Source organism: Capricornis sumatraensis, chromosome 9, assembly GCF_032405125.1.
Source record: "Capricornis sumatraensis isolate serow.1 chromosome 9, serow.2, whole genome shotgun sequence".
Classification (NCBI taxonomy): domain Eukaryota; kingdom Metazoa; phylum Chordata; class Mammalia; order Artiodactyla; family Bovidae; genus Capricornis; species Capricornis sumatraensis.
Genome location: NC_091077.1, coordinates 30020930 through 30046432, shown reverse-complemented (window position 1 = coordinate 30046432; position 25503 = coordinate 30020930). Strand labels below are relative to the sequence as shown.

General features: G+C 34.8%; 1 protein-coding gene across 3 annotated transcripts in view; it reads left to right on the top strand.

The window, feature by feature from the left end:
- CSNK1G3 (casein kinase 1 gamma 3) overlaps window positions 1–25503 on the top strand; it is an 85332-nt gene that overhangs the window by 22551 nt on the left and 37278 nt on the right. For all 3 annotated transcript variants that reach the window (XM_068979435.1, XM_068979433.1, XM_068979434.1), the window contains exons 4-7: window positions 5820–5968; window positions 8054–8288; window positions 19617–19702; window positions 19819–19903. In XM_068979435.1, the coding sequence (XP_068835536.1) occupies window positions 5820–5968; window positions 8054–8288; window positions 19617–19702; window positions 19819–19903 (555 nt within the window). The remainder of the gene's footprint in view (window positions 1–5819; window positions 5969–8053; window positions 8289–19616; window positions 19703–19818; window positions 19904–25503) is intronic.

Sequence of the window (25503 nt, the reverse complement as noted above, 5' to 3'; positions counted from 1 at the left end):
TGCCATTTCCTACTCCAGAGGGTCTTCCTGACCCAGGGATCGAACCTGAGTCTCCTGTGGTTCCTGCACTGGCAGGTGGATTCTTTACCACCGTGCCTCCAGGGGAGCCCTCATCAAGGATATTGGCTTGTTTTTTTTCTTAATGGGGGTCCTTGTTTGGTTTTGGTATCAGAGTAATGGTGTCTTCATGAGATGTGTTTGGAAGGTTTTCTTCCTCTTCAGTTTTTGGGAAGAGTTTGAGAAGAGTTGGTATTAAATCTTTTTGAATGTTTTGAATAATTTATTGATGAAAGCCATCTGATCCTAGACTTGAGTTTGCTGGGAGCTTTTTGATTACTCTTTAAGTCTCCTTACTAGTAGTTATTCTATTCAGATTTTCTGTTTCTTCATGATTCAGTCTTGGGAGCTTGTATGTTTCTAGGAATTTTCCATTCTTTTTAAGTTGTCTAATTTATTGATATGTAACTGTTCATAGTGTTTTCATAATTTTTTGTATTTCTGTTGTACCATTTGTAATTTCTCCTCTTACAGTTTGATTTTGTTTGAGTCCTCTTTTGCTTTTTTTTAAGATTAGTCTAGCCAAGGATTTGTCAGTTTTATCTGTTCAAAGAACTAGCTCTTGTTTCATTCATCTTTTCTATTGTTTTTAAATGTCTTTCATCTGTTTCCCCTCATCTCTTCCTTCCTTCTAATTTTGAGCTTCATTTGTTTTTTGTCTCCTCTAGGTGTAAAGTTATATTGTCTGTTTTGGATTTTTCTTGCTTCTTAAGGTAGGCCTGTATTGCTATGGGCTTTCTTCTTTGAACTGCTTTTGCTGCATCCCACGGAGTTTGGTATGTTGTTACGCTTCTTTCACTTGCTTCTAGGTATTTTTTAATTTCCTCATTGACCTATTGGTTGTTTGGTACATGTTGTTTATTAATTTTTATGATTTTGTGCTTCGTGGTTGATACTTAGTTTCATAGAACTGTGGTTGGAGAATATGCTTGATATGATATCAGCCTTTCTGAATTTATTCTGAGACTTTGTGACCTAATCTATGATCTGTCTTGGAGAATGTTTCGCGTGCCCTTGAAAAGAATGTATATTTTGGTGTTTTTGGATGGAATATTCCATATTTTAAATCCATATAATCTAACCCATGATTTAAATTTGTCTTCTTTCTGATTATGTTTTTCTGGGTGATCTATCCACTGATGTAAGTAGGGTGTTGAGGTCCTCTACTGTTACTGTCTGCGTTCAGTTTCTCCTTTAGGTTTGTTAGTATTTGAGCTGTATATGTTAGTCCTCCTCTGCTAGATGCACATACGTTTATAAAGGTTTTCCCTTTTTCCTGGATCGACATCTTTAGCATTATGTTTGCTCTGCTTTGTCTTTTATAGTCTTTGTTTTAAAATCTTCTTTCTCTGATAGGAGTGTAGCTAGTCCAACTTTCTTTTCATTTATGTTTGCATTGAAATGTTTTTCAATTTCTTCACTTTCAGACTGTGTGTATCTTTTCTCCTGAAGTGAGTCTTGTGTAGACAGCATGTAGATAGGTCTTTTTTTTTTTTTTCCTTTAAATTCAAACAGTCCCTCAGTGTCTTTTAATTGGCTGTTCTAGTCCATGTACATTTGAAGTAGTTCTTGGTAAATATGTACTTAGTGTCAGCTTGTTAATTTTTTTCTCGTGGTTTTGTGGTTCCTCCCTGTTCCTTTTTTCTCTTTTCCTCTTTGTGTTTTGGTAGTTTTCTTCAGTGTTATATTTACATTTCTTTCCATTTTCTTTTGTGTATTTTCTATAAGTTTTTTTTTTCCCAGTGGTTATTATAAGAATCACATAGAACTGTTTATATAAGTAGTAGCCTGTTTTAAACTGGTAGCACCTTAAATTCCAAAGCTTTATCTAACAAAGTAAAGTTTTTCTCAATGTTTTATGCTTTAGATGACATATATTGTCTCTTAATGCATCTGTTGTTATTGGAATTTAATTTAAATTTACTGCTTTTTGTCTTTAAACTACCATGTTTGCTTTAAAAGTGATTGATACACTATTATGTTTACCTTTTCCAATAATATTTTTTACTTGTGTATGGTTTCTTATTATTAATTAGTTCTTTTTCTTTTCAGCTTAAGAAACCTCTTCAATATTTCTTATAGGCCCAGTTTAGTTGTGATGAACCTCTTTAAGCTTGTGTTTATCTGGGAAACTCTTCATCCTTTCTTCATTCCTGAATGATAAACTTGCTAGATGGAGAATTTTTGGTTGAAAGTTTTTTCCTTTGTAGCACTCTGAATACTTTATGCCACTTACTTTTGGCCTGTAAAGTTTCTGCTGAAAAGTCTGCTGATTATCTTATGGGATTTACTTTGTAGGTAATAAATTGGTTTTCTCTTGTTTTTAGGAGTCTCTCTTTATCCTTAACTTATACCATTTTAATTATGACATGTCTTGGTGTATGTTTGTTAAAGTTAATCTTTATTGGAACTCTCTGGAATTCCTGGACCTGGATGTCTTGTTTCCTTCTGCAGATTAGAGAAGTTTTTAGCTGTATTTCTTCAGATGATTTTTCGGGCCCCTTTTCTCTCTCTCCTTATTCTGGGATCTATGTAATGCAAATGTTATTTTGCTTTATGCTGTCTCAGTGGTTTCTTAAGTTAATTCCACTTTTTAAGATTCATTTTGCTTCTCTGTCTGGGTAAGTTCAGTTGTTTTGTCTTGCAGCTCACTGATTCAGTCTTTTACCTTATCCAGTCTACCACTGAACTCCTCTAGTATATATATGTTTTTAATTCAGTTATAATTTATTTGGTACTTTCCTGTATTTCTGTCTCTATGTTAATCCATTCTCCTCCTGAGTTCGGTGAGCATCTTTATGGCTTGAAGCGACAGGAAATGGGTTATTAGAGATTGCTAGATTAAGAACATAAAAATACTTTTCAGTGGCACAGAGGCAGGAGGAAACATTGTAGAAATATTTTTAAAAACTTAGTAACTAAGAGCTATTGATAAATCTTTAAGTATCACTAGGCTCTTAATGTGTATAGCATAGTAAAAGCCATATGTCAGAGTTAGAATAATTGCATGAGTCTCTTATCCACTATTTCTGAGTCTTTTGTCTTTTTTACACATCATATGGATAGATATAACTCAAATATGGTATGAGTGGCTCTAGTAAGAACTCATGCTAAGGTGGTGGTTTAATTGCTAAGTCATGTCTGACTCTTGTGACCCCATGGACTGGAGCCTGCCAGGCTCCTCCGTCCATGGGATTCTCCAGGAAAGAGTACTGGAGTGGGGTTGCCATTTGCTTCTCTAGGGGATCTTCCCGACCTAGGAATTGAACCTGGGTCTCCTGCATTACGGTCAGATACTTTACCAACTGAGCTACAGGGGAAGCTCCCATTCAGAAAAGTCAGAAATACTGTGAAAATTGTCCAAATGTGACACAAAGACATGAAATGAACAGATTCTTTTAGAGAAAGGGCACCAAAGACTTGCTGTTTGTAGGGATGCCACAAACTTCTGATTTGTAATTAAAAAAAAAAAAATACTGGTGAAGCGCAACAGATCAAGGAATGCCTGTACAGATGTCAAATTATAATGTTGCACACCTGAAACTTTTAATAACAACAACAAAAAAAAGATTCAGGGACGACAAAGAAAAACTTGAATTGGAAAAAGATTTAGGCCACATTTATTTAATCCAAGTATTGACTGTAACTGACTAAAGTATTTCTCAAACACTCTCTGTAATATTCAGAGTTATATAGCCTTACTTCCATTCTTATTAAGCATGAGCTTCATTTTGGAGCTCTTTGGAATTAAGCAATGTTGAACTGACCCTTGAAAAACACAGGAGTTAGGGACAGTGATCCTCTGCACAGTGAAAAATCCACATGTAACTCGTGCTCGGCCCTCCATATACATGCTTTGGATCCTCTGTGTCTGTGGTTCCACATCCTCCCATTCAACCAACCTTAACTCTTGCTATAATGATTCTTTTGGCAGGGGAAAATGTGTGTGTTTGTCTGGGGTGTGGTGCAGAGTGATGATATACACATGAGAGTGTATGTATATATATGGGAGTGTATCTTTATACACATGGGAGTGTATGAGAATCTCTGTTTTTGAGGAGGGGACCATGTATGCAGTTTGACTGTGTCTCCTTCCTCTGTGCTTATCATGACTATATTATGTTACCTTCCTATCTTCAGCTGTCCTAACACCGCCCTCACAGTCACATTTCAGGAAAAATTGGTCTTTTCTAAACTATTGATATTATAGTTAAACTGAAGTCTACCTGAGAGATTGAATAGTTAGTATTAAGACAGACTTAATAACCTAATTATCTTGGCTTCCAGTCCAGTGTTTTATTTTGCCCATGTAGTACTTACTGTGCAAAATGATAGAATAAACAGTAAGAGTGAAATTGCATTCCTTATGCTCTTTATTTTTAAAAGAATGAGGGAAGGTTTTAGTATATTTTAGAAAGTTTTTTCCCTTCCAAAGCCATTACACAAAACAAAAAACACTTGTAAGTAAAACTGAGGAATTTAAGATGGAAGTTGTTCATTTCCTCAAAACAAATAGATGCAGTATTAAAATAAAATGATCACCTATTATATGTTAATTTGTTGGGAGTCTTAGTTCTGAAAATGAAGTATATGAGAGAGGTTCAAGAGGAAAGGGACATAATGTATATCTGTATCTGATTCATGTTGATGTATGGCAGAAACCAATACAATACTGTAAAGCAATTACCCTCCAGTTAAAAACAAGCAAATTTTTAAAAATACAGGAAAAAATAAAAGTAAAGTACATTTGATTTCTGTGCATGCGGGCTTTATATTTGGAGTTTGTATTATTTTGTGTTCTAGCATAATGAATTGTTTAGTAATTAGTGATATAGAATAAGAGACTTTATTGTCTTCTTCCACTTTCTGTGGAGTCCAGGCATAGTTTAGCTTTGTCCTTTTTTGAGGGTCCTTCTAGGTTTAGATCAAGGTGTGATCCTGGCCTGCAGTCTTTTCTGAGGCTCAGAGTCTTCTTCCAGGTTCATTGGTATTTTCAAAATTGACTTTTTCAGGGCTGTGGGATGAAGCTCTCAGCTCCTAGAGCCTGCCCACCGTTCTCTGGCATGTGGCCATCTTGTGCAACATGGTAGTTTGTTTTTAATGTCAGCTGAACTGCTCTGCTGCTTTTGAATATTTCTGACTTCTAGAATGGCTTTTTAAATGTCTTACCTGATTAGGTCAGGCACATTGGAATAATCTCCCTTTTGATTGAACTCCAGTGACATGGCCCTTAACTATATTACCTTTGCCATATAATACAGCCTAATGATTAGAGGAAAATCTGGGAATCTTGCCCACAATTGGAGAAGAAGGATTATACACCAGAGGGATGTGTACACCAGAGGATGGGAGTCTTGGGGTTGATCTTAACATTATGCATACCACAGGATTATCAAAGAGTACAGTGGCTCCTTTTTTTCAGTACAAATAAGATCTTTCCTGTGTGCCAGACATTTCTGTAGGCCATGGAAATAATAAGGCTCAAATGCACAGTTCCTTTCTGTGGTGAAGTGATGGAGACCAGCAGTGAAGCAGTGTTTATAACGTAGTTTGCAATGCAGGTGGAGCAGAGGTGTAACCTGGCTCCCTGTGATTAACGAGGGAGGAGGCTGGGTCAAGAAGAGTTTGTACAGAAGAAGTAAAAATCCTGCTACGGTTCTTAAAACTATAGAATGTTTAAAAAATTGTGTATTGATTTTTTAGAAAGCAAAGTTTGATATTTAAGATGAGGAAGTTATTAAAGTCTTTCTTCTTTCCCCCAGATGGTATACCTCAAGTTTACTATTTTGGCCCTTGTGGTAAATACAACGCTATGGTGCTGGAACTACTGGGACCTAGTTTGGAAGATTTGTTTGATTTGTGTGACAGAACATTTTCTCTTAAAACGGTTCTCATGATAGCTATCCAACTGGTAAGTAAAGCAGGATGTTTTGAAGCTGCTAGAACAATTATATGGTTCCATTTGGTTACTAAGTTACATTAAAAGTTAAAAGTTCTGCAACATTGTCGTCCACAGCATTCAACCTAATAAAAATATGTCTGCTTTTCATATTGTCTTGTTAGGATGAATGTAGCTTAAAAGAACTGATTCAGATATTTTTTTGTATGAAAAAATTAGTATTGTACTGCTTTAAGATCAGAATGCTCAGTTTGAAATTTAAGTTGTTTCCAGCACTCTTTTCATGTCAAAAATGAATACTTAGGGAGGTTCAAAAGGGAGGAGATATATGTATACCTATGGCTGATTCATGTTGAGGTTTGACAGAAAACAACAAAATTCTGTAAAGCAGTTATCCTTCAATAAAACGATAAATTAAAAAAGTGGAAATAGCAAACATAGGTGATATAGAGAAAAGAGAATTCTTGAACATTGATGGTAGTAATGTAAATTGGTGTAGCCACTGTGGAAAATAGTATGGAGATTTCTCAATAAAACTAAAGAAAGATCTGCCATATTGGGGGAAAAAAATGAATACTTAAAGAAGAGAACCCTCAGAAACACAGGTTTTTAATCTCAGTAAATTAATGTAAAATGGCCTAGGAAAAGAAGAAACAAACTAATGAGGGAGTCTTCGACATCATTTAAATTTCAGGGAGCCTATGGGGAAATACGGAGAAGGCAGTGGCACCCCACTCCAGTACTCTTGCCTGGAAAATCTCATGAATGGAGGAGCCTGGTAGGCTGCAGTCCATGGCGTTACACAGAGTCGGACACGACTGAGCGACTTCGCTTTCACTTTTCACTTTCATGCACTGGAGAAGGAAATGGCAACCCACTCCAGTGTTCTTGCATGGAGAATCCTAGGGATGGGGGAGCCTGGTGGGCTGCTGTCTATGGGATTGCATAGAGTCGGACACAACTGAAGCGACTTAGCAGTAGCAGCAGCATGAGGAAATAACTTAAAGGATAATTTTTAAGGAAATTTCTAAACAAATGTTAATAAGTATATGTTGCAGAAGTCTTAGAATTGTTTTTATCTATTGATTTTTTAACTTCTGCAGATTTACCCTGTAAAAGTATTCAGGTGTACTTAAAGCTTTTTATCCAGAGATGTCTATAATAAAGTGGGAAACAACCCAGATGCACAGAGATAAGTTAGTTGAATAAATTATTATTAACGATAAGATAATATGTAGTCATTAAAAAGTGTTTATTAAAAGAATATTTCATGACCTGAAAAATGCTCATAACACATTGTAAAAGTATAGGTCATAGAATGTTATGTATATATATGACCCAAAGTTTGTTAACAAACTAAAATGGCTTGAGTGACTGTGTTCACTTACGTTGTATTGTGAATCATAATTATTACTGAATGAAGCACTTTTATTTACTTATTTGTAATGTTTTATTTTGTGACAATTTATACAGTGAATATTGAGTAATTGTAAAGCAAGGAATAAAAATGTATTATATTATTATTAGAGTTGTATTCCAAAGTTTTCTAGTTTCAGTATCTTTTTAAATGTTTAATATGTAAGAAAAGTAAACAAATTATGAAAAATAAAAATATGACTGAAGGGTGCTCTGTTAACTGTTTTTAACAGTTAAACTCTCTAAGTTTCTTTAGTGTAATTATAAAAGTTTTTCCATTATTGAATTGAAAAGGAAAAATAAATGCAGTTTCCTGAATATATGTTTATACTTTTAAGATTTTGTATTGGTAAATCTGTTTGATTGTATAAGGTGGCATCATCTGAAAGTTTTGCTTAAATTGGTCTTCCTGATATTAAAGGAATTCATAAAATTCAAGCATTTCCATTTATAAGTGCCCAAAATAGAAAAAGCAGAGATTTTTAATCATAATTGAACATGTTTTTGAGAAACTATGGAGTGATAGCATGTTGCTTTTAAGGGGCTAAAACAATTCCTGTTTTTTTTTTTTTCTCTCTCTTCTTTACGTTGTTTTCATTGTGAAAATTGTCTTGCTGCTCTCATCCTATTTTATGCTAGTCAAGCCTAAAATAAAATTTCTTTTTTTTTTTTTGCATCAAGATTTCTCGCATGGAATATGTCCATTCAAAGAACTTGATATACAGAGATGTAAAACCTGAGAACTTCTTAATAGGCCGGCCGGGAAACAAAACCCAGCAAGTTATTCATATTATAGATTTTGGTTTGGCAAAGGAATATATTGATCCAGAGACAAAGAAACACATACCATACAGAGAACACAAGAGCCTTACAGGAACAGCTAGATATATGAGCATAAATACACATTTAGGGAAAGGTATGTTTACCTTTTGTAAGTATGGATGTTTGAACTCAGTATACTGACAGTGTGAGTTTTTATTTGTTATTATGGTTCGATTTTTGCAAGTTACAGTTGTTTCTATTGTAATTTTTATTTATCTCATCTAGACTGTACTTTCCCTTGTATTTGATAAGTCTTTTAAAGTAACTAGTTTAAAATAAATGGATGACAGATATCCTTAAATTCACTGTATCTTTTTTTTTTTTGTAACTTGAAATATTCAACTTTGATACGCTTAGGGTGATCCATTTGATTATTTCTGTTAAAAGAATGTCAGAAAATACTTAATTTTAACTGAATTTAATGCGTATAAAGACTTTAGCTCTCTGATACAGCTAGCCAGGGAGATAGCAACCTGCCCTAATACATTGAATACTGAGAATACATATCTTAGAGGTAACTGTTTACTCTGTACTATTATTTAACCTTTTAAAGAAGATCCCTTATTTGTATAAAGGATAAAATAATATCAACTGCACAGAATTTCTTACAGCTCTTTCTCCCTCTGGTTCAAGTTCCAGTTCAGGATCACATATTTCATCTTTTTGTCATATCTGTTTAGTCTCTTTTCATCTGAGACAGTTCCTTGCCTTTCTTTATGGTTCACGACCTTGATATTTTTTGGAGTACAGGCTGTCTTGTAGAATGTCCTGTGTTTGAGGCCATCTCATATTTCTTCATGATTATATTTGGATGTGCAGTTTAAGCACAGATATCATAGGAGTGATATGATCTCAGTGCATCATGTCAGAAGGGACATGATGTCACCTTGGTTCCAAGTAGCTTTGATCACTTGCCTAGGGTAGTGACTGCTAAGTTTCTGCACTTAACAGTTTCTTATTTTCCCTTTGTATTTAGAAAACGTTTTCTAAGGTGAGTTTTGAGATTTTGTAAATAGGTTTGTTTCTCATCCAATTTATACCTACTAGATTATTTTTTGATTCCTTTCTGATTCCTTGTGTATTCTAGTTTACATTCTAATGTAGGCAAAGGCTGTCCCTTCTTCCCTTGCTTGTTAAGTTATATAAGCATGGACTCATGGATTCTGATATAATTGGATGTGTTATAGTCCATTGCTATCGTTATATCGTCATTTATTTTGAAGTGCAGATTGGCCCAGATTTGGCTGCTGGTTGCTCTGCTGTGCTGGCTCTGCTGTTCCTTTGGCATGTTCTCATGACTCTTGGAAAACTTCTTTCCTTTTTAATGCAGCATGTTGTTCCAGGCTCATCTTATAGCTTTTCTACCCTAGCCCAGATACAACATTTTCTAAGCAGCCCTGGGTCCTTTTATTGAATAATAAACACACACACACATAATAAAACTAGGAAATGTGTATCTGTTTTGATTTCTACCAGCAGCAAATGGGAATTCTGTTTCACATTCTTGACAATATTTGGTATTGTCTGTCTTTTTCATCCTACCCATTCTACTGAATATCTGTTGTGCTATTTTATTTTAGTGTGACTAACGGTTGTAAGGACTTTTCATGTGCTTTTTGACCATTTGCATATCTTCTTTTGTGGTGTGCATGTTGTTTCATTTCTTACTTTTAGGATTCTTTATATATTCTGGATATGAGTCTTTTGGCAAATGTATGCCCTGTGAACATTTTTTTTCTAATCTGTGGCTTGTCTATTCATTTTCCTAGTGTTGACAATTGATGAGCAAAAGTTGTAAATACTTATGAAGTTTAATTTATCAATTTTTTATTTTATGATTACTACTTTTCAAATCCTAAGGAATCTTTGCCCGTTATAATGAGAACATGTTGTGTTTTCTTCTGCCACCTAGAATTCATTTTTTGTGTGGTGTGAGATAGGCTTGAGATATTCTTTTTGTGATACTCTTTCCCATTGGATTACTTTTGTGTGGTTTTGAAGAGAATTGGTTCTAGGTTGTGTTTACAATAGTTTATTCTTAAGTCTTAAGCCTTGGTCAGATTTCATATCATAGGAACTCTAACTTAAGTTTCTGCTTTTAGATTCTGTATCTACCATGTTACTCATAGAGAGAAGAGACAGGAATGTAAATTGATCAGTATTTATCCACTATCACTTAAAATACAGTCACAGTTTGTACAGAGCCTTAGAAGTCATCTCATCCAGCCTCTAGCTTAGGTCTTAGCTGCTGCTTTAACCATTCTCTCCAGACCTGTCTGCTATCCACGGTTGTTTGCTGTTTCTGCCTCTCAGCCTAAATAGCACATGGCTTCTTCCCTGACAGCTGATAGTAGACTCTTCATATTTTTTCAGGTTTTTGAAGTACCTGAAAATGTAAGTTTTCCTTTTTTTTTTTTTTTTTAAGTCAGTAGTATTTATATTTCAGGTGGTATTTGTGTGAGTGCTTTTCAATAACAGACTTTCCTGATAGATTTTAAAACATGTTTGGGTAGATATACAGCTTTCAGGATTGTGTCTTCGGTTAAAACCAGGCACATCTATGTTTATATGAACAATGTCTGAGAAATTTTCATTTCATAGAAGTTGTTAAGACTAATTTATAACAACTAACAAAGGTTCGCTTTATTATGAGACATGAAGTCATGACTTCCTTCTGGCCTGGTGTTCTTTATCTGAACAATGGTAAATGTAACAGGATTCTATTTGTAGAAATGGCAAAGTAGACTGATATGTTTGCCCTTGTTAAAAAGCCTTCAGAGCTTGGGAAATGCCGTTTAACTATTATAATCTCTTTTTTACTCTTCTTTCAGGAAGCAAACACAAAATTATTTCTTTGGCAAGTTCTGCAAAGAACAAAAGCTTTAAACCTTATTTTCTCTCATTTGTAAAAGCTCTCATTCTCAGTTTTGATGTAGAATTTCGGAGTGGATAGTAAAAATATAAAATTTATTTGACAGATTATATGCGTTCCTTTTTTTAAAATTAAGAATGAGCTAATGTAGAGTGAGTTTGAGTGCTAGAGTTAAAGCATTTTATAAGTTTGAAGAGGCTGTGAACATGAAATAGTTAGTGGTGTTTTGAGTTTAGAGCACTTGGCTTTGTGAGGAATCAGGAAGAGATTAAGAACAATGAAAAAGTGACCTTTTAGTGCTGATTTTAATTTATGTATATATGATTTCTTCCTTTCCTACTTTACTGGGACTTTGGTTGTTACTTTTAAAGCCTTATTCATTCATTCACTTTTGTGCAAACAAGGACTTCTTACTTACAGGAACTTTTCAAAGTAGAGAATTTGGTCAGGGGAACATTTGTTCAGGTTTATATGTAATTTTCTTTTGTGGAGATGGACACTGTATCAGATTCAAAAAGGAAAAAGTTGTCCCTTAATATAAAATGGAGGAATAGTGTTAAGATCACATTATAGAATTTAGTATCTTTATTTCTGTGGTGTATGTATGTCTGTTGATCTTAATTAGAAGATTTATGTCTAGAAGGAAGATATAGTGATTCATTTGTATAATATTTTTCTTGTACTTGCTGAAGTCACTGATCAAGATGAAATCTCAATAAAGCTACATGTGACAAATGTTGATTTCCTTGGTTTGCTTTAATGGAAGCATTCTTTAGTACTATCAGGTTGAATTATTTTTAATTGCATCTCGTCAAGTATCTTCTTTTTAATAATTTTTAAAGACTTTTTTTTCTCAAGTGCTTTGAGCCTCATTTTATAATCTTTCTTTGGATTACTTTTTGTCTTATTGGAGTCATTTGAAATTAAGTAAATACTATGTATTTCTCGTTAGTAAGTGTCTTGAAATAAACTTGTCTTTTATTTTTAAATATTATTGAGTATTCATGAGTTAAAAGACTAGGATTTGAGGAATAACTTGTCAGTTTGCTTTGTAATTGTTAAGAATCTATGTTCCAAAGAAAAATGGTATTTTAATTTCCTCAGTGAAAAGTGCTCAGAATGGGAGAGAAGTAATCACAGAATCATAATTTTTTCATTCAGTGATGCAATGCGTGTAATTTCCAGCTAATTGCCCCAAATCCTGAGACCTACTCCTGAAGCCTCCCCAAACAGCTTTTTAACAGTTTAAAAGCTTGTGTTTTCATTTTTCCATTACATTTTAACAGTTTAAAAATATACTGCACAATTCCTAGCTTTTTGAAACAAAGTATAATAAACCTAATTGGTGTTTTCTTGATATTTCAGTGTCATAATTTTTGTATGATTGTTGTTCTTAAGTGATACCCTCAAGATCACTTAGAGAGTGTTAGGATGTATATTTAAATAAGTTTAGAAAAAGTGCATTTAAACAGTTTTGTATTTTTAAAAAATAACATTAATTTTTAGATCAGTTTTAAATTCACAGCAAAATTAGGCAGAAAGTACAGAGGTTTCATTTTTACCCTGTCCCCACATGTGATCACTGTAATACGATCACACCAAACTGGTACATTTTTGATAATCAATGAATCTGCATTGATGCATCGTTATTGCCAGGAGTCTGTAGTTTACTTTGGGGTTCACTCTTGGTGTTGTGTATTATGTGGGTTTGGACAAATTTATAATGACATGTATCTGCCTGTAGTATCCTAGAGGTTAGTTTCACTTTCTAAGCATCCTCTGTGCTTCACTTAATCCCTTCCTCTCTCCAGCCCCTGACAACCACTGGTCTTTTTCCTGTCTCCATAGTTCTGCTTTTTCCAGATTCCATATAGTTGGAATCATACAGTATGTAACCTTTTCAGATTGGCTTCTTTCATTTAGTAAAATGTAGTTAAATTTCCTTCATGTTTTTTCATGACTTGATAGCTCATTTCACTTAGTGTTGAATAATTTTCCATTGTCTGGAGATAACGCAGATTATTTATCCATTCATCTACTGAAGGATCTCTTCATTGCTTTCAAGTTTTAGCAATTATGACTAAAACTGCTGTAAACATCCTTGTGTAGTTTTTGTATGACATAAGGTTTTCAGCTCCTTTGTGTAAATATAAAAAAGCTCAGTTGCTTCAACATGTGGTATGAGTATGTTTAGTTTTGTAAGAAACCCCCAAATTGTCTTCCAAAGTGGCTACCATTTTGTATTCCAACTACCAATGAATGAGAATTCTTATTGCTCTGCATTCTCACTAGCATTTGATATTGTTAGTGTTCTGGATTGGTGGTGCAGAGGTTAAAGCATCTGCCTGCAATGTGGGAGACCTGGGTTCATTCCCTAGGTCGAGAAGATCCCCTGGAGAAGGAAATGGCAACCCACTCCAGTATTCTTGCCTGGAGAATCCCATGGATGGAGGAGCTTGGTGGGCTACAGTCCACGGGTTGCAAAGAGTTGGACACGGCTGAGCGACTAGACTTTCAACAGGCCTGTAATGTTATCTTGTTTTAATTTGCATTTCCTGATGCCATGTGATGTGTCGCATCTTTTCATATGCTTATTTGTCATCTGCATATCTTCTTTGGTGAGGTGTCTATTAAGGTCTTTGGCCCATTTTAATCAATTTGGTTATTTTCTTACTGTTGAATTTTAAGTGTGTTTGTCTCTTTCGGATAACAGTTTTTTATGAGATGTGTCTTTTGCAAATATTTTCTCCCAGTCTGTGGCTTATCTTTTTATTCTCTTAGTGGTATTTTTTTGACGTTTTAATGAAGTCCAGTTTATCAGTTATTTCTTTCATGTATTGTGCTTATAGTATTACATCTTAAAAGTCATCACCAAACCCAAGATCATCTAGATTTTCTCCCGTGTTATCTTCTAAGAACTTTGTAATTTTGTGTTTCATGTTTAGGTCTCCTATCTAATTTAGTTAATTTGAATAGTGAACAGTGTAAGTTCTGTGTCTAGATTCATTTTCCTACATATGAATGTTCAGCTGTCTTAGCACCATTTGTTAAAAAGACTCATCTTTGCTCCATTGTATTGCCTTTGCTTCTTTGTCAAAGGTCAGTTGACTTTGTTAATGAGAGTCTATTTCTGGCCTCTGTATTCTGTTCATTGATCTATTTGTCTATTCCTTAGCCACTACCAGTGTTCTTTTTTTAAACAGGTTTTTATCCCATCACCTATGTTTATGATTACTTTTTGTTACTATGTGTAGTACACCTCCTGCTGGCAGCACTTTCTCATCTTTTGTTTTGCTTCTTGTAACCTGATAGCCAAACTTACTGGAATTATATCTAAATTAAGATAACTAGATTTTTAAGAGGACTTAAAACGTATTTTTTCTTTCTGAATTTTTGATATTGCTAGATAAGGTATTTGGACTAGTGGGTTGTTGCTGAGAATTGTCTTGCATAATTATGCTTGTCTTTTTTCTTTTGAGTTTGTGTTTTCATTTCTAAGAAACTCAGTTATGTGATTTTGAAAAATGTGAATAAGCTCAGTGAATCTTATGAAAGTTTTTTTTTTTTTTTTATGAGATGCCAAGGAAAAATAACTTTAAACCTTTTGGAAGGAAATATAAAGTGAAACTTTTATTTGCTTGTAGTGATTTTTGTTTTTACATTTTGGTTACATATAAAGAATAAACTTTCTTCGGTGAGAATTTTTGTTGTTCAGCTCTCTTGTCATGCTTGTATTTAGTTTAACTTACATGTTTTTAGCCTCATTTTTTATTTTTACAGGGAAATGCAGTAATAGATTTATTTTTGGAAATACACATGCATATATTAGAGAGTTTCCTACCTTTTAGTGGGACTTTTGATATTTTGGGGTGGTATTTTTCTGTTGAAAATTGAATAAAGATTCAGTTGCAATGGAAACAATGCTAGGTAATAAGTCAGTTTTAAAAAGAGGAAAATAATGTTGAGTTGCAAGAGTAGAATTTTTAAATAGAAAAGCATTGTAGAGATTTGTAATAAGCATTTGATTAATTGATTGACTCTACCTTGTTTTCTGAAATGAAAAAAAGTACAGACACATGATCTGAAATTCTGCATGGTTTTGAGCTAGTACCAATCATTCTGAGCCTTCATTTCTTTATTGGGGGATTACTGATACTTTGAGTATAGCTATAATTTTAAAAGATCATCTATGTGAAGCACAGACACACACTAGGCTTGTAATATGTGCTGGTTGTGTTACTTTATGTGATACATATATTCCCGAAGAGCAGAATTTTAATTTGACTCTTTACATAACTTTTAAATTTATTTGAGAACCTATTGAACACATTATTGACTGGGAGATTTTTGCAGAAACTAATGGCTGTGGCCAGTGATTTGTTAGTTAAGTGAATATTGAAGCTCTCTGGTCAATGATGTTCAGGTTACAAAAGATGTATTAATATTAATAATATCTCTGGCCAAAAAGTTGTTAAAATAACAATAAGTTGTTAATGATACCTATTATAAAGAAAATTGTCACTTTTTAATGTTTTAGTTGGTCAAAGCAAGAGTTCCTATAGTAAAGATTCTGCCTTTGACAAAAACATCCATTTTCAAATGATAACTAATTTAAAGATTGTGAACAAGATTTAATATGGGCAAAATTACCTTTGGGAGAATTTTTTTCATCTAACTCAACTGTTAAAGACCAGAGGAGGTATTCTTTAGTTACTGTGTTTCAAAAAGAAAGCCCTCTTCATGACTTCTGTTACTGCACAGTGAAATTTATTTTCAAATTTGTCAGTTGGTGATAAAACAGAGAGAAAGGAATTATCAGAGTAAGAAATATTTCAGACCGAGTTTTGGTAATAGGGTTATTTTAATAGCTCCTATTTATGGTTTGAATTTTTAAATACTCAGTAGGTTATAAGACTTCTGTGAGACAAGCATGTAGACAAGATCACTTTTTGATCTTGACTTATTGTCACTGTGATAACTAAACCTCCCCTTGGACTGAATCAGTGGAGAATTGCCTTTATGACCAGTTCTTCTCCTTAGTAAAAATCCTACTGTAAGGCTCAGTATACTTGTCCCTTGGTATCCACAGATTGGTTCCAGGACCCTGAGGATGCCAAAACCTAAGGATGCGCAAGCCCTTAATATAAAATTGCATAGTATTTGCATATAACCTACACACATTCTCCCATATACTTTAAATCATCTCTTGATTATTTATAATAACTAATACAATGTAAATACTTTGTAATAGTTGCCAACCCTTGGCAAGTTCAAGTTTTGCTTTTTGGAACTTTCTGGAATTATTTTTTACAGATATTTCAGTCCGTGGTTGGTTGACTCCACAGAGGCAGAACCCATAGATATGGTGGGCCCACTGTATTTATATATTGCTTAGCATTTAGTCTTTAAAACCATATACTATAATTATTACAAGCAATACTACAAGGTTTTGCTTGTATTTTGATAAATTTATCCTCACATTTCATGTTTTCTGATGCTATTGGAAATTTTATTACTGTTCACATTCATTTTCCAATTGTTCATTTCTAGTATAGGAATACAATTAATTTTTATATACTGACCTTGTATCATATATCCTTGCTAAAATTCATTTACTAGTCCTAACACGTTTTTTTGTGTGTGTGTGAATTAGAATTAGGATTTTCTACATATGCAGTCATATTGTCACCAAAGAAAAAGTTTCACTTCTTCAGTTACAATCTGGATATCTTTTAATTTTTTCTCTTTCTTTTGTTGTACTGACAGGAACTTCTAGTACAATATTGAATAGAAAATGTGAGTGAACATCCTTGCTTTGTTCTGGATCTTAGGGATGCCTTTTCCTCACATAAGAATTTTTGTTTTTTTCATAGAGGACCTTTTTCAATATGAAGAAGTTTCCTTTTTTTTTTATTTGAATGAGAGTTTTTTTTTTTAAATCATAAATGCATGTTAGCTTTTCTCAAAAACTTTTTCTATATTTTTTGAGATGTTCTTATGATTCATATCTTCTTTTAATTTTGGAGAGTTATATCAATTGATTTTTGAAAGTTAAACCAAACTTCAAGTCATAGGATGACCCCAACTTGGTCATGGTTTACTTTCTTTTTAAGGATTTTACATCTGTGTTAACGAGAGATATTTCCTGTAGTTTTCTTTGCTTGTAATGCCTTTGGCTTTGATAACACGGTAGTGAATTAAGTTGGGAGGGATTTCCTTCTCTTCTGTTTTCTGAAAGAGTTTGTGTAGAAATGGTATTGTTCCTTAAAAGTTTAATAGAATTTACTAGTGATCATTTCTGGGCCCATAGTTATATTTGGAGATTATAAATTAAATTTTGTTTAACTAATACAAAGCTGTCTTCATCTTGAGGTAATTTTGGTAATTTATAGCTTTCAAAATACTTGTCCATTTCATCTAAGTTGTTGAATGTATTGGCTTGATGTTAGTTTGTAACCTTCCTTTATCATCCTTTTACTGTCTGTAGGATCTGTCCTGATGCCCCCAGATAATAGTAATTTGTGTTCTTTCCTTTATCCTAATGAGAGGATTAATTTTATTGAACTTTACAAATAACCAGCCTTTGATTTCAATGTTTTTCTCTACTGGTTGTCCATTTTCTCATTATTGGTTTTCTAATTTATCATTATTTTTTCCTTTCTTTTACTTATTTTGGGTGATGTTGGTATAGACATAGATAACTGAATCATGATACAGTTCTGAAATAGACCCATACATGGATGCTGAATTGATTTTTGAGGATAGTACAAAAGTTACCCAAGGGGAAAAGACAGCCTTCTCAAGAAACTTTGTGAGAATAACTAGGCATCAGTATTGAAAAAAATGACTCTAAACCCTTACAACAAAAGAAAACAGGAGAAAAAGACTTCAAATGATTCATAGATTTAAATGTTAGAACCAAAACTATAGTATTTCTTGAAGGAAAAATAGAAAATCTTTGTGACCTTAGGGTAGTCAAAGATGTTCTAGTTAAGACATAAAAAAGCATAAACAATAAAACAACAACAAAGACGTCCAATAAATTGGGTTTCATCTAAATATAAACTGTTGTTCTTTGAAGGATACTGTTAAGCAAATAAAAAAAAAACATGCTACAGTGTGGGAGAAAGTACTTGCAAAGCTTGTATCTGAAAATGACTTACATCCAAAATACACAAACAACTCTTTAAGATTTATTATAAGACAAATAATATAATTTTTAAAACATGAGTACAGTGTCACAACATGTCACAGAAAGATGTGAATGACCAGTAACAACATGAAACAATGTTCAAAATGTTGTCCCCAGTGAAACTCAAGTCACAGTGAGGTGATACTTCATGGCCATTAGCATGGCTAAATTGGAAAGATTGACCATACTAAATGATAGGTTCTGGAGCAACTTGAAGTCTCATGTATTGCTCATGGAAATATAAAATGGGACAATCCCTTTGGAAAATAGTGTGTACATTTCTTACAAAGCCAGAGACCTCTGTTCTCCTGTGATGTTGTCAGGTGAGAGGATAGATGTTGATTAAATGAAAGCACAAACATGTTTATTAAAACTGTAACAGGTGTTTCAGAAGATAATTACAGAATATTCTAAGGTTGTGTAGTAAAAATTAAAACATTTTTGACCCTTTCACTCTAGTTCAGATCTGTCCTTTGAGAGGTTTGCTTTTCCTAAAGCATTTAGTACTGCTTGGATAGTCTTAGTGTTCATTTGGATGAAACATCTTGCACATGAACATGCTCTTATTAAGCTATTATTATCTCCTCTTACTTTTAGCATGTTTGTATTGTTTTAAAATACTAACAAAAATTAAGCATTTAGCTCAAGTGACAAAAAAATTAAAAAAAAATTCACTCAGCAAATATTTGTAAGTACCTCCCTGAGTCTTGGTCTGTTATTATATCATTCAGTTATATGCTATACAACATTTTGTTACTAGAACAATAGAAACTCGAAAATGGCAGTTTGTTCTGGTAGTGTATTTTTGGTGCTGCCAGAGGAGTTACTACCATTGGAATGTGTCAAACACAAGTGCTTTTAAAAATATATTGTGCAATATATTAATGGTATTTAATGCTAATGGAGAATATGTATGTGGGATGGAATTTTTGTGCTCATTTAAGTTTAGGAAATGGAGGACTAAAGAAAGTTAAACATTGTTAGTTCTAGGTATTTTCAAAATTTTTAATATGTTATATTCTAAATCTTGTAACATGGAGCTGTAGTACACAGTGACTCTGTTTTTCATCATGGAACCCGTTCCTCCTTACATTATTTGTAGGAATAGATGTTAATATTTAAGGAAATAAATAAATCTCCAGTAGCATTTAAAAAAATCATAGTGGCATATTTTTTAAATGCATGATAATTTTACTGTAAAACCATTATTGTTTAGACATGATTAGATGTGTATTTTATGTACTGAACTTTGAGGAATTATCAGGAATTAATTTACATGTAAGGAAAGAATCATTTTTCCATTCTTGCATCCTTTCCTGGGAAAGGAAAATTAAATTTATGTTTATCTTATATTTCAGAACAAAGTAGAAGAGATGACTTAGAAGCGTTAGGTCACATGTTCATGTATTTTCTGAGAGGCAGTCTTCCTTGGCAAGGTTTAAAGGTAATTGTTTTTGTGTCTCTTTATTGAATTCAGTAAGTTATTAATTTATTAAGATAATTTCTTCTAAGTATTTAATTTTAAAATTACTTCTCAAGAGTTTTTTCTTTCTATTTTAGGCTGACACATTAAAAGAGAGGTATCAGAAAATTGGAGATACAAAACGAGCCACACCAATAGAAGTGTTATGTGAAAACTTTCCAGGTAATGAATAAAATGCTATATTGATACATGTGCTTATTATACACAGAAAACTGTAAGTGTTAATTGTCATTACTTAAGTTTATAAGTACTTTTTTCATGCTTAAAAATATGATTTAAAGGATGTCAGCATTTGATACACAGACCACAGGGGCACTTTACATATTTGCTTTGTAAGATGGTATTAATGGAAAAAAATCCTTCTAATAGTGTTGGCCAGTACCAGCTAAAGTAGTAGTTTCTTCAACAGCATACTTTCAATAAGTTGAAATATTTGCTCATAAATACCAACTGTAAAGTTCTGGTATCCAGTTTTAGTCATTTGAATCTCAGTATCAATCTCAAAGGATGTATGTGATATATGATGTAGTCTAGTTTTCCAAGTACAGCAAAATCTACTAACCTTATTACTTTTAGGCTAATTTTTTACTTTATGAAGATAGTTTTGTTCTCATGTAGCTTTTTGGCAACTCACATGAAATCAATCAACAAAAATTTACTTAAGATTTCTAAATTAATTAACAGATAAGAGTAATGTGTCTGTAATGAGTTAAAATACCTGTTATAATATGTTGTTGTTCAGTCCCTAAGTCATGTCTGACTCTTTACGACCCATTGGACTGTAGCATACCAAGCTCCTCTGTTTCCCACTATCTCCTGGAGTTTGTTCAAATTCATGTCCATTGTGTCAGTGATGCTTTCCAACCATCTCATCCTCCGTGGCCCCCTTTTCCTTCTGCCTTCGATGTTTCCCAGCATCTCGGTCTTTTCCAGTGAGTCGGCTCTTTGCATCTGTTGGCCAAATATAGGGCTTTTGCTCCAGTGAATAAACGGTTGATTTCCTTTAGAATTGATTGATTAGGTCTTCTTGAAATCCATGGAACTCTCAAGAGTCTTCACCACTGCCACAGTTCGAAAGTATCAGTTCTTTGACACTTAGCCTTCTTTATGGCCTCTCATATCTGTACCTAACTACTGGAAAAACCATAGCTTTGACTGTATGGACCTTTTGTCAGCAAAGTGATGTCTCTTCTTTTTAATATGCTGCTAGGTTTGTTACAGCTTTCCTTCCAAGGAGCAAGTGTCTTTTAATTTCATGGCTGCAGTCACTGTCCACAGTGATTCTGGAGCCCAAGAAAATAAAATCCGTCACTGCTTCTATTTTTTCCCCTTCTATTTGACAGGAAGTGATGCGACTGGATGCCATGATGTTATTTTTTTGAATGTTGAGTTTTAAGACAGCTTTTTCACTCTGATCTTGCACCCTCATCAATAGGCTCTTTAGTTCCTCTTCCCTTTGTGCTGTTAGAGTGGTATCACCTACAAATCTGAGATTGTTGATATTTCTCCTGGCAATCTTGATTCCAGCTTGTGATTCATCCAGCCTGGCATTTGCATGATGTACTCTGCATAGAATTTAAATAAGCAGGGTGACAGTATACAGCCTTGTCATCCTCCTTTCTCAATTTTGAACCAGTCCAGTGTATCATGTCCAGTTCTAACTGTTGCTTCTTGGCCCACATACAGTTTTCTCAGGAGACAGGTTAAGGTGGTCTGGTATTCCCATCTCTTTAAGAATTTTCCACAGTTTGTTGTGATCTGCATAGGCAAAGGCTAAAGCAGAAGTAGATGCTTTTCTGGGAGTCCCTTGCTTTCTCCATGATCCAACAAGTGTTGGCAATTTGATTTCTGGTTCCTCTGCCTTTTCTAAACCCAGCTTATACTTCTGGAAGTTCTTGGTTCATATACTTCTGAAGCCTTGCTTGAAAGATTTTGAGCATAGCCTTGCTAGCATTCAGTTGTGTATATCTTTCCCTTTATCCCTTGCCTTTTACTTCTCTGCTTTCCTTAGCTTCCTAATCCTCCTCAGACAACCACTTTGCTTCCTTGCATTTTTTTTTTTCCTTTGGGATGGTTTCAGTCACTGCCTCCTGTACAGTGTTATAAACCTCAGTCTATAGTTCTTCAGGCACTCTCTCTAGTGAATCTAATCCCTTGAATCTATTCTTTGTCTCCACTGTATAATCATAAGGGATTTGCTTTAGGTATAGTGGTTTCCCCTACTTTCTTCAATTTAAGCCTGAGTTTTGCAATAAGAAGCTCATGATCTGAGCCACAGTCAGCTCCAGGTCTTATTTTTGCTACCTGTATAGAGCTTCTCTATCTTCAGCTGCAGAGAATATAATCAGTCTGATTTTGGTGTTGATCATTTGGTGATGTCCATGTATAGAGTCGTCTCTTGTGTTAGAAAAGGTGTTTGCTATGACTGATGTGTTCCCTTGACAAAATTCTTTTAACCTTTGCCCTGCTTCATTTTGTATTCCAAGGCCAAATTTGTGGATAACTTTTTCCTTTTGCATTCCAGTCCCTGAGATTATGAAGGGCTTTTCAAGTGGTGCTAGTGGTAAAGAACCCTCCTGCCAATGTAGGACACTTGAGAGATGTGGGTTTGATCCCTGGGTTGGGAAGATCCCCTGGAGAAGGAAATGGCAACCCACTCCAATATTCTTGCCTGAGAAATACCATGGACAGAGGAGCCTGGCAGGCTACAGTCCTTGGGGTAGACTTGCAAAGAATCAGACATGACTGAGCAGACATACACAGAGCCTAATTATGAAAAGGACATCTGTTTTTGGTGTTAGTTCTAGAAGGTGTTGTTGGTCTTCATAGAACCAGTCAGCTTCAGCTTTTTCAGTATCAGTGGTTGGAGTATAGACTTAATTACTGAGATGTTGAATTGTTTGCCTTGGAAATAAACCAAGATCATTCTGTCATCTTTGAGATTGTAGCCAGATACTGCATTTTGGACTCTTTTGTTGACTTTGAGGACTGCTTCATTTCTTCTAAGGGATTCTTGCCCATATAGTTGATATAATGGCCATCTGAATTAAATTCACCCAAATCTTGTCCATTTTAGTTCACTGATTCCTAAAATGTTGATATTCACTCTTGTCATCTCAACTTGACCATGTCCAGTTTACCTTGATTCATGGACCTAATATTCCAGGTTCCTATACAGTATTGCGCTCTTTTTTTTTTTTATGTAATTGGAGGCTAATTACTTTACAATATTGTGGTGATTTTTGCCATACATTGACATGAATCAGCCATGGGTGTACATGTATCCCCCCATCCTGAATTCCCTGCCCCACCTCCCCCTGCACCCCATCTCTCTGGGTTGTCCCAGAGTACCAGCTTTGAGTGCCTTGCTTTATGCATCAAACTTGAACTGGTCATCTGTTTTACATATGGTAATATACGCATTTCAATGCTATTCTCTCAAATTGTCCCACCCTCGCCTTCTCCCACAGAGTCCGAAAGTTTTTTCTTTACATCTGTGTCTCTTTTGCTGTCTTGCATATAGGGTCGTCATTGCCATCTTTCTAAATTTCATATATATGCATTAACATACTGTATTGGTGTTTCTCTTTCTGACTTACTTTGCTCCATATAATAGGCTCCAGTTTCATCCTCTTCTTAGGATTGACTCAGATGTGTCCTTTTTCATAGCTGAGTAATATTCCATTGTGTATATGTACCACAACTTCCTTACCCATTTGTCTGCTGATGGACATCTAGGTTGCTTCAGTGTCCTAGCTACAGTATTCTTCTTTACAGCATCTGCTTTACTTTCACCAGCAGACAGAACGGTAACTGAGCATCGTTTTCCGCTTTGGCCCAGCCACTTCATTCTTTCTGGAGCTATTAGTAATTGCCCTCCGTTCTTCCCCAGTAGCATATTGGGCACCTTCAGACTTGGAGGGCTCATCTTCTAGCATCATATATCTTTCCCTTTTCATATAGTTCATGGGATTCTCCAGGCAAGAATACTGGAGTGGGTTGCCATTTCCTTTTCCATTGGATCACGTTTTGTGAGAACTCTTCACTATGACCCATCCGTCTTGGGTGGCCTAGCATGACATGGATCATAGCTTCATTGAGTTATGCAAGCCCCTCCACCGTGACAAGGCTGTGATCCATGAAGGGGGTTGTGATTTATGCAGTAACAGTAAATGAGAACCAAACTTGAAGCTAGAAGATGGAGCTTATATTCAGTTCGGTTCAGTTCAGTCGCTCAGTCATGTTTGATTCTTTGCGACCCCATGAATCGCAACATGCCAGGCCTCTCCGTCCATCACCAATTCTCGGAGTTTACTCGAACTCACGGCCATCGAGTCAGTGATGCCATCCAGCCATCTCATTCTCTGTCGTCCCCTTCTCCTCCTGCCCCCAATCCCTCCCAGCATCAGAGTCTTTTCCAATGAGTCAGCTCTTCACATGAGGTGGCCAAAGTAGGTTGCTGCAAAAGTAATTGTGGTTTCAGACCGTGAATTTAAATCATTATAACTAGGCTCTGACACATCTTTTTTAATCAAAATAGGAACCATTACAGACAACACAGTTTTGTCCACGAGAGAGAAGTTTGTTTATTCCTGTAGCATAAAAATCCGTGCTTCCAGATTGGATGAAGTCTTGAAAAGTGTTTTCTGCCTCCTGCTGATGGAAGCATTTTCCCTGCAAAAAAGTCATCGAGATGCTTAAAGAAGTGGTTATCGGTTGGCGAGAGGTCAGGTGAATATAGCAGATGAGGCAAAACTTCTTAGCCCAGTTTGTTGATCCTTTGAAGCATTTGTTGTATGATGTGCAGTCAGGCGTTGTCATGGAGAAAAATTGGGCCATTTTTGTTGACCATTGCTGGCTGAAGGCATTTCAGTTTTCAGTACATCCATTTGCTGAGCATACTTCTCAGATGTTATGCTTTTGCCGGGGTTCAGAAAGCTATAGTGTAACCGACCAGCCAGCATCAGACCACCAACCAGTGACTGAGCTTTTTTTGGTGCAAGTTTGGCTTTGAGAAGTGCTTTGAAGCTTCTTCTTGGTCCAGCCACTGAGCTGGTTGTCTCTGGTTCTCATATAAAATTCAGTTTTTGTCGCATGTCACAATTTGATTGAGAAATGGTTTGTTGTTATAGAGTAAGAGAAGACAGCGCTTCAAAACAGTAATTTTTTTGACTTGCGGTTGGCTCATGAGACACCCACTTATTGAGCTCTTTCAGCTTTCCAGTTTGCTTCAAATGCTGAATGACCATAGAATGGTCGACGTTGAGGTTTTTGGCAATTTGTCGTGTAAGTTGTAAGAGGATTAGCTTCGATGATGCTCTCAATCGGTTGTTGTCAATTTCTGATGGCTGGTCACTGGGCTCCTCATCTTCAAGGTTCTTGTCTCCTTTACAAAACTTCTTGAACCACCACAACAATGTATGTTTTTGTTAGTATTTGCAACGCCAAATGTGTTGTTGATGTTGCGAGTTGTCTCCACTGCTTATGACCCATTTTGAACTTATATAAGAAAATCACTTGAATTGGCTTTTTGTCTAACATAATTTCTGTAGTCTAAAATATGTATACGATAAAAAGCAAGTAATTAGTCATTAGCAAAAAAATAGTGAGAAATGTGCATTAAAATGATGTATAACCATACTTAATTAAGAATTTATTCCAGTATCAAATGGCAGTGTTCAACCATGCAAAACCACAGTTACATTTTCATCAACCTAATATCTCACTTCAGTATTTGCAGGTTCTCTTGTACAGTGCTGGCA